This window comes from Eleutherodactylus coqui, chromosome 12 (genome assembly GCF_035609145.1).
Source record: "Eleutherodactylus coqui strain aEleCoq1 chromosome 12, aEleCoq1.hap1, whole genome shotgun sequence".
Classification (NCBI taxonomy): Eukaryota; Metazoa; Chordata; class Amphibia; order Anura; family Eleutherodactylidae; genus Eleutherodactylus; species Eleutherodactylus coqui.
In genome coordinates, this window is record NC_089848.1 from 69,951,485 (window position 1) to 69,964,636 (window position 13,152).

The 13,152-nt window shown below is 42.7% G+C and overlaps 1 protein-coding gene across 1 annotated transcript in view; it reads left to right on the plus strand.

Moving 5' to 3' along the window:
• DNAH11 (dynein axonemal heavy chain 11) overlaps positions 1-13,152 on the plus strand; it is a 270,457-nt gene that overhangs the window by 167,913 nt on the left and 89,392 nt on the right. Inside the window, exon 57 of the mRNA XM_066584695.1 lies at positions 981-1,142. Within this exon, the coding sequence (XP_066440792.1) occupies positions 981-1,142 (162 nt within the window). The remainder of the gene's footprint in view (positions 1-980; positions 1,143-13,152) is intronic.

Below are 13,152 nucleotides of genomic sequence, written 5' to 3' on the forward strand. Positions count from 1 at the left end.
GCAGGGTTACTGCAGACCCACAGTGAGGAGAAGACTGAATGGAGCACTCCATTTACTTTCATTGGGACTGCCAAGTACCTGAGCCATTCACCCGCTCAGGTATTTCCATCACTCCAATTGAAATGAATGGAGTGCTGACCGCACATGCTTGGGGGAAGAAAGCGACCCCGCAGTGATAGGAGAGCGGGACACGATAATCTCGTTCTCCAGATCGGCGCGGTCTGAATAGTGGGACCCCCACCGATCAACAAGTTATCCCCTATCCTGTTGATATTCTGGTACAAGCCCTATTAATTTAGTTCATTAATCATATTGTCACAGTATCATATCTTGCATTGTGTGCAGGTGGCAATCTGACATTGTAAGCACCATCATACCTTGATTTATGAAAGCGTGTCATTTTATCTCCAGTCGGAAAGTGTCTTTTAATCCTGTGCGTTTGATTTATCAAAACGTCTTACGTAAAGAATCAGCCTGATGAATCAGTGTCTTAGAGTAACACGGGATTAAGTGTTCAATTTGTCAGGAACCGAGGCAGCTGAGGTTGTGTTTCTACTTGTCATTAATGTCACTTAATAGCAGAAAATGTAATGAATCCAGCACATGGGAAGCTTTTCTGGCTTCAAATAATTTTAAAAGTATTAAGGAACGTAAATCACAATTATTGGCAGACCAATGATCCCAGTAAGTAAGGGTATTTACCCCCTCTATGTAGTACAGCGAAAGACGTATATATAACTGTAGATTGCTAGCCACAAGAAAGATTACAGCAGAGATTGGGGAAATGATCGTCTCACAACAAGGTCTTGTCATGTGCAGAAGTTTACTTATGGAAAACACACTATGAGGTGCAATAAAGATGTTTGAAGTCACTGATAAATCAAGCAGAAGCTTGAGGTCACGGTAATAATGTATTTCTGTGCCTTTGCGGAGTGCTTGTGTCTTGTCATTGTTAACTTTCTTTCGTCTTTCTTATTCAGGTCATTTTATGTTTTTCTCCAGTTGGTTCCACCCTGCGTGTTCGAGCTCGGAAGTTCCCAGCTATAGTTAACTGCACAGCTATTGACTGGTTTCATGAGTGGCCGCAGGAGGCCTTGCAGTCTGTCAGCAGGAGGTTCATTCAAGACATGGAGGGTATTGAGGTAGGGAATTCTTATTCAATAGTAAGACAGTGAAGTGTGAGTTCCAAAATAGCTTTCACTTATAGGAAACGTCTAAACTATTTGATGTAATGTCTGTTGTTTTTAGCTGTATGTCAGGAGCAAAAAAGGATCAGGGACTTTGAATTTGATCCTTTTGTTCCCTGGGAGATAAGCCGGCATCAGAGCTATCAGGCTACAACTTGCCTTCCTAAACACATGAACATTCGACCAAGTTGAACGTTCATGCAAATGGGGAAGACGGGGGAAGCAGCTGTTGGACAAACAATTGTCCGCCTGACAGTTGTTGAAGGTGTATTGGGGACCTAAAAGCTCCAGGTGATTCCAGGGTAGGAGGTAATACAGACTTTTGGCCACGTTATCACCCCTAACCGCCCCCATACTTGCTCTCTGATTCACCTAAATGGGGGTCTTTTTTGTCAAAAATGCAATGATGAGATATGCACTTTCTCATCTTATCCATCTTTTGCCCCTAATTTAGTTTTTTTTAATTGATTCTACAATCCCATTGTTTAACCCCTCAGATGCTGCAGTCTATCCTTACTATGGTACCTAACTGATTTTACAAAAAAAAAGAAATCTACACATATTTCCCGTCACGTCTGCATCAGAGCAATCCGTGCTGTAAAATTACCGGTAAATGACATCAAAAACAGCTTAAATAGCATATATATCCCAAAATGATACAAATAACAACTATATGTTGTTTCACAAAAAACAAACCCTTATTCTGCTACCTAATTGGAAAAGGGAAAATGCTATAGGTCTTGAAATATAGCAATGCAGAAAGAAGTCTTCTGGTAAAAGTGAGTGTGGTTATTATGCAAAAGTAGTAAAACATAACAAAATCGATATAAATTTACTATCATTGTAATGGTAACTAACCCCAGGATAAAGTTAGCTTATTATTTATACCACACAGTGAACACTGTAAAAATAAATACTTAAAAATAATGACAAAATTGCGTTTTTGTTTTTTTTTTGCATCCATAAAACAATCTAAAATAACTAATACCAGGCTTGGCCTATGGACTGAGATGGCGCTGTTTCTAGAAAAAAAACTATTCTTGTTTCTAATTCTGGACAAGCACTTTAAACAAATTATTCTACAGAGAGTCATGAACAAAGACAGACTTTTCTCTTGCTTAGTAGACAACAGCATTGTTTTATCTTAAGCATCTCCAGATTACAAACCGTGCAGTCTTGTCAGGTCAGAAATGACAGCACACCAGGGATGAACAGATTTTAGGAAACCTGTTCCTGAAATAATTTTACATTGGTTTCCCTTGTCCAACAGGGTTTTTTCTTTTTGTAAAACTTTTTCAAAAAACACATTAGACAATAATCCCAGCTCAGAGGAAGCCGAGCAGCCAAAATCCATTATAGAATTAACGAATGCTGTTGGGAAAAGTGGCTGGTGAATATTCATTCTGGGTGTCGGTTATAAATTGTAAGACATGATGAATCCATGTTAGGCCCACTACAAACTAGAGGCAAAGCTATCATCTGGGAATGAGAGGTTAAAATGAATCCCCATTAGGTTGTAGATGATGAAAAAAGCAATCAATATGATTGATCCAAATAGAAGATAATTCATTTTTTATTTCATTTTCATTTTTATTAATCCCTATAAGAAAGGGTGCTCAACCTAAACTATATGCCATCTGGGAGTAATGCTGTAGGGTTCATTAAATGTCAGTCTGATGGCCAGTATGCCATAGGTCTATAGAATTGTCCATCTGTTTGAGCACTGGATCGCTTCACAGTTGGTTGGCCATATTACTGTTAACAATTATCCATAGTAATAAATAGATTGTTAGCCTCTACTGTGTTTCCCTGAAAAAAGGACACTGTCTTATATAAAGTTTTGCCCCAAAAGAGGCACAGTGTCTTATTTTTGGGTGGGGGAGTGGGTCTTATAATACTCACCGAGCAGCCGGCGTTCGGTCCCTGGTCTCCGCTGGCTTCCGTGCACTCCTGAGTGCCGACAGAGCATTTCTTTCTGGCAGCGGGGCTTAAATACCCCGCCTCCAGCAAGCAATTGCTCTGATTGTTTCATTGACCACCTCGTCAGCCAGCTAGAGCCGGCGCCCGATTAACCAATCACAGACATTCATTGAATGACATTACATGCTGTGATTGGTTAATTGAGCGCTGGCTCGGACTGGCTGACGCGGCACTCGGTGAACCATTGCGGCATGTCCTATTTTTGGGCATTCCCTTGGAACGCATCGCAACGCCCATCGCATGGCAAAGCATTACATGGCGTGCGAGGTGCACATTAGTGCGGTCCAATGCGAGGTTTTCAATTGAAAACAATGGGAAACACTCTGCGATCCTCCACCATAAATTTTAGAATCGCTACTTTCCTAAAGTGATGCGAGGTGGTTTTAACTCAAAAATGCCTTGCACCCACTGGAACGTCGCATGTTGGCGAGTGCGATATGGGGCCGAGTTTCACAGCCCGATATCGCACTAGCCTACATAAAATTGGCCTAATTCTGTGTCTAATCTCTAAGGACTCTCATCACTTCCACCAACATGATAATGGGAGGTAACACCTGCTGTATTTTCAGGTGTTTATCATAAGAAAACCATAAGTCACCTTGTTTTCCTTCTGGTTACTGATTGTTGAGAAGAACATACATAAGAGAAATAGAATTAAGAAAGGAGGGATGAGACATAGAGGAATGAAAGTGAGTCAACAATCAGATAGTGATCAAGTGTAAAGTTACAAATGTTAAAAAAAACAACATCTGCATAATAATTCGATAAATGAGAATTTTCAAACTAAAAGTTCTTTTAAAGATCCTAAAAACCAATCCATTAATTCTTTGCCTTGGTCCAAAACTACAGACATTCATCTAGATTAGGTCTCTATGACCATTTCAGGACTAACACAAGTTTAGTGTAACAGAACTAAAGCCACATTTACACAGGACGACTGTTGGGCAAATGATGCCCGACACTCGTCCCCGCACATACTAGCTCCTGTGCACCTGAACGAGTATCGTTGGCTCGCAGCGGGGCGGCTGGAGAAGATGTCACTCCTCGCTCTCCCCCGCCCTCTCCATTCACTGTAAGCAACGGCCGTTAGGTACTGAATGGCTGCTGTTTACACTAAACGATCATAGTTCAGATCATAGTTTATCGTTTAAGCTGCATAAAATCCGGACCGACGATCGGTCAGTGTAAATAGCAGCCGTTCAGTACTGAATGGCTGCTGTGTTAAGTGAATGGACAAGGGCGGGGGGAGTGCGAGGAGTGAAATCTCCTCCAGCCATCGCGGTCCTCTGCTGGCCGCTCTGTCAGAGAGCCAGCAATACTCGCTCCTATGTGATAGCACGGGAGCGAGAACACACAGGGACGAGTGTTGGGACATCGTTTGCCCGACATTCGTCCTGTGTAAATCGGGCTTAAGAGTAGTTTGCATTGAATCTAGGTCTTAAAGGGGCAGTCCGGCAAAAGTTCTACGCTTCATAAGGCAATGAGATGTAATTTTGCAATATAATGTCTTAACATGTTTTACAAAGCTGCAGACATGTTGCTTTATCTGAGGCTTCCCCCCATTAGTTCTCCATTGGTATCCAATGGTTACGACATGTAAGCGCCGCTGTCTTACTGGTCAGGCATGCTTAGTGCCTTCAAATTCTGTAATGATGACCCAGGTTGTACAGTTTTGATTAAGCACTTGTCACTGTCAATGGGGCATTGTGGGTAGTTTTTGCACTCCCCAACAGCAATTTTAAATAACAATGTGGAAATCTGAAGCTGGCTGTAAAGAAGTGATAGTGCAGGTCAGCAAAAAAGGTACTGAAGAAGTTCAGCTTGATGATTTAGTTGAATATTTGGAATAATGGAAATAAGTGGAAACTTTGCGGAAAGTTAGAAAATTGTGCCCAGTCTTCAGAATACCTCTATAAACTCAATAAACACCTTGGGATAAATTACTGTAAGCCAGGCCTTATTGCTGCTTCCACTAGTTCCCAACTTCATAATTGTTAAAAGGGTCCTAATCTCTGCTGCTATATGTTAAAATCTGGTGGTAAGACTTATGGCTGTTGTAGCAGCAAGTGATAAATCAACTGCACATAAATGTCTTGGTTTGGGCAATGAGTTTTCATGAAGCCTATGCTGTACTTTTGTGTATATACTTGTACATATATCTATTAGTGACATCTGGGGGATTAGTCACTCACTAGGAACGCCATATTATAAATAAGATGGTTGGACAATGCAGAGGAACTCACTTCCACGCAAGGCTTCATCTGAGTTCAGCCAGCATTTCCAGCTTCTTTGTCTCTTCACAGCAAAATATTTCCCACAGTCTTAGGCCAGCTTCACATGACCAGATTCCTATTGTGGAATCCGTGATCGGTGTCCACACGGAGGATCCGCAGCAAATCACACGCATTAAAGGTATGTATTTTTGCTTTTCCCTTCACACTCGCAGAAACGAATTGCATATTCTGCGAGTGGAGGCAAAAATCCCAGCATGCTCTATTTTGCTGCGGACTCTGCATGGATGGCATCCATTGAAGTCAATAGAGGCTGTCTAACCCGCAGCCCATACGCAATGAACATTGCGGATGGGCCGCAGGTACCCGTGTCACTGCCTAGCAAAGGCGCAGGAAACACAAGTATTTTTTTTTTTTATCTGTACTGCGCAGCTCATGACCGCCTGCGGATCCCCATGTCATCCGCATTACAGATTTTGCAGGTACGCAGGGTGGCCGGCCGGGGGCACAGATGGATTGCACTGTGTGATCCCGCATACAGAATCCGAACCGGTTGTGTGCAGCCGGCCTTAGTGCACAAAACAAATCCTGGACTTCTGGCCCAAAACTTCACACGCCATAAATGAACACAGGATGTGGCTGCTATTTCATGTAATATGGCTCCCACAGGCCTTTTTGCGTAGCCTCCCTCCAGCTACAAAACCACAACCGAGAGTTGGTCTCACATCTCTTCTTAATGAGCCTTCTAAAGTGGAGCAGAATCGGCAACCCTTCTCTACTGTATATTTCCAGACATATGGCCCAGTAGCTCAAGTATGCATATAACACACACACCCATATGAGTGTCATATATATATATATACACATGTGTATATACTGTATAACTTATGACTGCACCATTTTTGTTTTTTTCACCCACCTTTCACATTTTAAAACAATATGAAGTCTCTAGTATTGCAGGATGCATGCTGTGTAATAGCTATGTCTGTCTGATGTATCCTGAGGGCTCGGATTGACCAGAGGATCACTATTTTTAGAAACTCCGGATTAACTTTAATTTTTCTAAAACAGTGACAGTAATGTGTATATTCACTCTCATCCGCAGTAACTGCAAGTAACTGATTCACACAAAGAATTTTAGGCCTTAAATAGTGCTATTTGGGGTAAATATTCTGTATCTACTAGCCCAGTGCAATATTATTATTGTATTGTATTACTAGTGTATATCTCACATTGACAATCCCCCATATGGACAGGCTGTTAAGGCATATATGGACATCAAAGAAATGGGCCCCCACATAGAGGGTCCTTTATTTGAATGGTTGGAATGTAAAACTAGATTGCTATGCCTAGACATGGATTGGCCATCATGGATTAACTAAGGCAGACCTGCGGGGATTAGGTAATTATAGTGCCACTTGCTTTAGGCAATGTTTTTATCAGGAAATTCCTTTTACCCCTTAATGCTACAGGATGTACATTTATGTTCTAGAGGTTCAGGGTTTGTATGGAAGTGGATCGGGGGGTCGATATGCTCCATGCAATGTGGGTGCTGGCTGTTTTTTACGGCCAACACCCACTCGCAATGGCTCCAATCACAGCTGTTAACTTTTTAAATGCTGCGGTCAATTCTGACTGTGGCATTTAAATGCCCCAATCGATGTTTGGGGGTCCCATACAGGCCCCCACAATGAGATTGCAGGGTTCCGTGTGGTTGCCATAGCAGCCAGGGGCCTTCTGAAAGCCCCCAGGGCTGCCAGTGCAGATTGCCTATTAAGCCATGTATTATATACATTATACTGCAAGAGCGCTGACACCACTGCAAGTTCTTGTCCCCTAAGGGGACTAAAAAAAAAAGTATAAATTAATTTCAAACAGTTTAACTAATTATTAAAAAAATAAAAGGTTATAAAAGTTAAAAAAATATTTTGCATTCTTATATTAAAAAAATTCTTAAGAAAAACAAAAAACGTATTTGGTATTGCTGTGTTCATAAAAATCTGATCTATCAATGTAATACATTATTTGCCCCGCACAGTGACCGTCAACCGAAAAAATAAATAATGCCAGAATCACCCTTTTTTTTTTCTTTTGCTCCTCTGTCTCCAAGAAAAAATGTAATAGAAAGCGATCAAAAAGTCATATGTTCTCTAAAATTGTACCAATTGTACCCTTGCACAACTATGTTGACGGAAAAATAAAAAGTCATGGCTGTCAGAAGATGGCGGCAGAAAATAATTTTAATACATTATCTTAGGAAAAAAATTAAAGTACAGCAAAAAAAAACTATATAAATTTGGCATTGTAGTAATTGTACTGACCCATAAAGTTTTCATGTCACTCTTGCTGCAGTGTGTACGCTGTAGAAATACGACCCCTCCAAAGATGGCGGTATTTAGCTTTTTTTTTCACTCCACTAAGAATTTTTTACGTTTTTGAGTATATTATATGGTACATTAGATAGTATCAATGAAAAATACAACTCATCCACGTAAAAAGACTGCTATGTTGATGGGTAAATATAAGAATTATGTTGTTTTTTTTAAGTGGAAAGAAAAAAAAATGGAAATGGGGGGGTTGAAAGGTCTGTGTTCTTAAAGGGTTAAATGCATTATCAGATTTTCTGAATTCCAACTGTAACTGCATATGGTTCATAATCATATTGTATATACATAGCTACCAAGCATCTCTATTTTCTCCAAATTTTTTTATTTGATACTTTCTATTGCAGTGCTCAAACCAACCCTATACCTCCAATTCTGAAGTCTAGACTGCAGCAGTTGTTCATTTGAAACCATACCAAAAATGTATACCTGTACTCCTATATACCACGGCAAACTGCGGTTACTGGTATACTTTGTGCAGATTATTTTCATCTTACTTTAGCTTATTTCTTCTGCAACGTAGGCCTCATGCACAGCACCAGAAGGGTCTATCAGGGACAAGTGCAATAAATATTTTAGCTTCATTTTCATTCAATGAATGTCTGAGCACTGCCTCTGATTGGTCACAGCGCTCAGCCAATCAGAGGCAGCTCTTTCTGGAGGCGGGGATTTTTCAATTCCCGGCCACCAGAATACAGATGAACACTGCCGGGGACAGAGAGAAGAAACGGACAGCGCTTCTAGGTGCGTTACATTTTTTTTTAACAGATAGGGATGATTTTTTGGGAAAGGGCTTATATTTTAGTAGGTTAATACCTTCAATCTCAGAGTTATTTAATGTGCTTCTGCTCATTCTCAGCACAGCCATTTCAGCTGAGAGCATTTCTTATGTGACGTTTCATTGAATAATCTTTGAACTACTACACCAGTTAGTGCCCCTTGTTTTCCCTACCTTTCTCACTAGAAATCATGAGCCATTGTGCAAGACCAGGTATCTGAAAATGAGGTGACCAGGGTTGTCAGGTCAAAAATTAGACTCTCGAACATAAACCCAGCAAAGCGCCACAATTTCCAACACTGAATTCGGTCCTTTGTTATTGGCTGCCGAAAAGAATGAGTAAATACAGAAATATCAGTAAACTAATGCCATCTCCAAGAAGAGATAAAGTACAGGCTGATCACCAAGAGACCAGGAAGTAGTAGAGGAGATGCATACAGAATTTTATGTGTATGTAACAGGTGTAGTGTTTTTTAAACAGAGTTGCCATTAAATCTTTTAGGCTGGGTTCTCACAGGGCGGATTCTGGGCGGAAATCTCGCGGTTTGGCCGCAGCGAAAAAACACGAGATTTCCGCCGGGAGAATCGCCGCTGCAAAACCCGCGACGGCTTTAAAGCGGCCCGGCCGCTCACTCTTCCGCTGCTGCCGGCGCTCCCATAGAGGAAAGCGCGGCTGCAGTGGAAAAAAAAAAAAGAACATGCTGCAGCCGGCAAATCCGCGCCACAGCAGCGGCTTCTGCCGACTTAGCCGCAGCGGATTTGCCGTCCCGTGTGGACGAGATTTCTAAGAAATCTTGTCCACATGGCTGGCTAATCCCGGGATTAGCGGCCGCATGCGGATTTGCCGTGGCAAAATTCCGCACGGAATTTCCGCGGCAAATCCGCCCCGTGTGAAGCGGATGTGAAGCAGCCTTACTCTCTGCTCACTCTATCCCTATCTGAACATCAAAGTTGGCAGGTGAGCTGCAGAAAACAGGAAATATCAGCTTATTGTGTGTTGATTTATTGGTCAGTGTGAAAACTGGAATATTTCAGGATTTTTCTTCTATGGTGAAGAAATTCTAAAGTGGTTTACAATAACCTCATGTTCTGATGATACTTCTATTGAAAGGAAAGACTTTATAATTCTTATCAAAGTGTCATATCTGATGTGAGGCAAACACTGACAAGTGAGCCTTCTCAATGTGCTGACAAAATCACATTTGTGAGTCAGACAGGCAGCAATTGTGAGATCACATTATACCTGAAAAAAACATGTTACTAAGAGCTTTGTTTTGCTTTCTTGCTTCATGAACGAGCTTTGAAACAGTCAACTGTTAACAGAACATGCTGTAACTCCAAAGAGTTTTAGCTGCTAGTCACTGGGGACCTTTTAAGACTCCTTTCCTTTCATCTACCCATAACAATAAGCGATATATGAACAAAGCACAGCTGCTTGGAATATAAAGCTGAGTTAGGCCTCCTGCACACGGACGGGACTGACCCCACATGCGGGATTCCCGCAACGGAGTTCGTCCCGGTGCCCAGGCGGTGACCCCTGCATACCTGTACGGCAGCTCTGCACAGCACTGCAGATGTGCCGTCTGGCACTCCCTCGCGCATGCACAGTAGCCACTGGCGCTCTGGAGTGATGCGGATCCCGCGATACTTCCGCAGTGCTCATTGCGGAAGTCCCCCGGGATGGCCGGCTTCCAATGACGTCAATGGAAGCCGGCCGTGCGTAACCCGCGCAAGATCGCAGCATGCTGCGATTTATTTTCCGCGAGTGGAAAATCGCAATTGATTTCCGCGAGTGGGGATTGAATGGCGTTTTCTGTATTTGCTGTGGAGTCCGGAGGCGGAAACTCGCCGCGGACTCCGCAATGCAAATACGCCTGTGTGCAGGAGGCCTTAGGTGTATATAAAAATATGTTTCAAAAATGTATATCCAAAGAGTAGCCTGTCTTCCACAGAGCTGCAGCATGTACGGCAGCCTAATGTTTGGTGTTATAAATGGGATCAGATCCCACCAGGTAAATACTGAAAAACATTACAAAATACCTTTGGAAAATCTTGTACAATTTCATTATTGGCACTAAATGTATCGGACCCATATTAAGTCTTCGATGTGGATTTGTGCATTGAAAATCTGCAGCGGATTACAGTATCACACACGTGACATCCCAATAAATTCATAGAGTAGGAGCAGCAAATCCGCTGCACTTACATCTAGGATTAATACTCACATCCCCATCTTCAAATTAAGCATTCTGTATTTGTCAACACATAGTCAATGTATATCTTGCGACGTTTTGACTATTAGTGTCAGTCTTTTTTAAGCATACAGGGATCAACCTAGTCATATATATATATATATACCCACCCACCACCAATAATACACAGTCACCAGTAAAAAACACACCCACGTAAGTGTGTACATACCAATCAAAAGGGAGCATTAAGCTGGAAGACACCTGAATGTTGCACATACGCATAATCAGAGTAGCCATTACAATCTGTCCATATGGAGATGAGTCCTGTTACTTCCGAGCGTGTATTCCTCCAAACTGCGCCTGCGCGAGATCACTGTTCATTCACGCAAGTATCACACATGTGGATCCTATAGGGAAAAATCCACAGCCTTAGGCTGGCTTCACATAGGCGTAAGTGTAGTGACCTGAAGTGTGGCACTACAGTATAAAAGTACTTCCTACAAGTTAAGAGCAACTGTCCCAACTATAAGCTCATTTAGCAAAAGGTAGGGATGCTGGAATTAATTTAATAAGAAGACAGGGCCAGAATAGGGAACCAAATAGTTAAATTATCATAGTCATTTCACTGTAAAGCAATTGCTGAATTGCACTGGTCACTGGAGGGGCACGGGTGGGATCCCGCTGCGAAAATTCTCGCAGCGGGATCTGACCTGGCCGTCTGCAGACAGCCTTAGTCTTATTTCTTTACAAAGACCTTTTAAGTCAGGTACTGGCATCATGTTCACCTAAGTCCAGTAGTCGTCCATATCCTGTTGTCTACCTTCATCTGTGTGCAAGATTATTTAGAGCGTGCTGCACTCATGGCCACCGTGACACGCCTCCTCAGCCACCCCTTAGAAACTGCTCATAGAGTGCAGGCCTCTACCCGCTTGTTGCACGTTGCATAAGCGCAAAATTACGCAGTGTATCACACATATCCTTGCGTATGCCGCGCGCATTTGCACACCCCCATTGACGTCTATGAGGAACTTTGTTGCAAAGTGGCCGAAAGTTAGTGCGTGTGAATAAACCCATTGAATTCAATGGGTTCTATTCACTGTGCATTGTGTGTGCAAATGTGCAAAATGCGTGCGTGTGAATGAACCTATTGAATTAAATGGGTTCTATTCACTGTGCAATGCTTGTGCAAATACGTCTATGTGAAGTCGGCCTTAGGGCCTATCCCATCCCGATTGCCTTAGGCACAACTACACTCGGCGGCAAGGAGCGTAGTTGCGCTTGAATAAGAGGAATCTCTTCACTGGCAGGTTAAACTCCAGAGTACAGAAGTTTGAAAATTACCAATTGAAGATAGGTGCCGGCCGATCTTCCCTGCATGTAGTTTAACTGCGCGCGGGGAAAATAGGGCAGGTCCTATTTTTTCCTGGTCATACAAATTACGCCCAGGAAAAGAGGTGGTGAAAATGAAACCACTGAAATCCCAGAGATCAGTGGTTTGGTTTTGTCCCATTATATGGCTGTGATTACAGCGGCTGTATAAGGCGACAAAACCACGCTCGTCTGAATCCGCCCTAAGGGTGACTACCCACTAGCGTTTTTTTTCCAATTGTCAATGGGACATTCTAATGTTAAAAACGCAACGCACCAAAAACGTAAGTTGCGTCGCGTTTTTAACATTAGAAAGACCCATTAACAATTGGAAAAAAAAAACGCAGCAAATTCGCAGCGGAAAAAAAACACTAGTGGGTAGTCACTCTTAGGCCTTAGTCAGACGGGCGTTTTTAGCCGCGATTTGCGCATGCGCATGCGTCCGGCGATTTTATAAAACCATTGCTTTGCAATGGTATCGGACACATGAGCGCTTTTTATGCGCTCGTCCGATAAATTATAGAACAAAAAATCGCAGATCGCAAACAAAAAATACAGCCGCTCCATTGAAAGCAATGGGCTGCCAGCGTGCGCGGGGTTAATTGTCGGGAAGGGCTTAAATATATAAGCCCTTCCCTGCAATTCATCCTAAAATGTGTTAAAATAAAAAAAAATTGTATACTCACCTTTCCGCTGCAGCCGGAGTCCAGCCGCGGCTGCTGTCAGTTCTCCTGAATTGCTTCTCGGCACTATCAGCCGGCGGGGCTTTAAAATCCCCGCCTGCTGAATGATCTGCCTCTGATTGGTCACAGCCCTGACCAATCAGAGGCAGGTTTCACTCACACACCCATTCATGAATTCATGAATGGGTGAGTGACTGCTGCCTCTCAGCGCTGAGCCAATCAGGGGCAGGTCTGACTCACATCCATTCATGAATTCATGAATGGGTGTGAGTGAGACATGCCTCTGATTGGCTCAGCGCTGAGCCAATCAGGGGGCAGGTCTGACTCACACCCCCTTCACACCCACAGC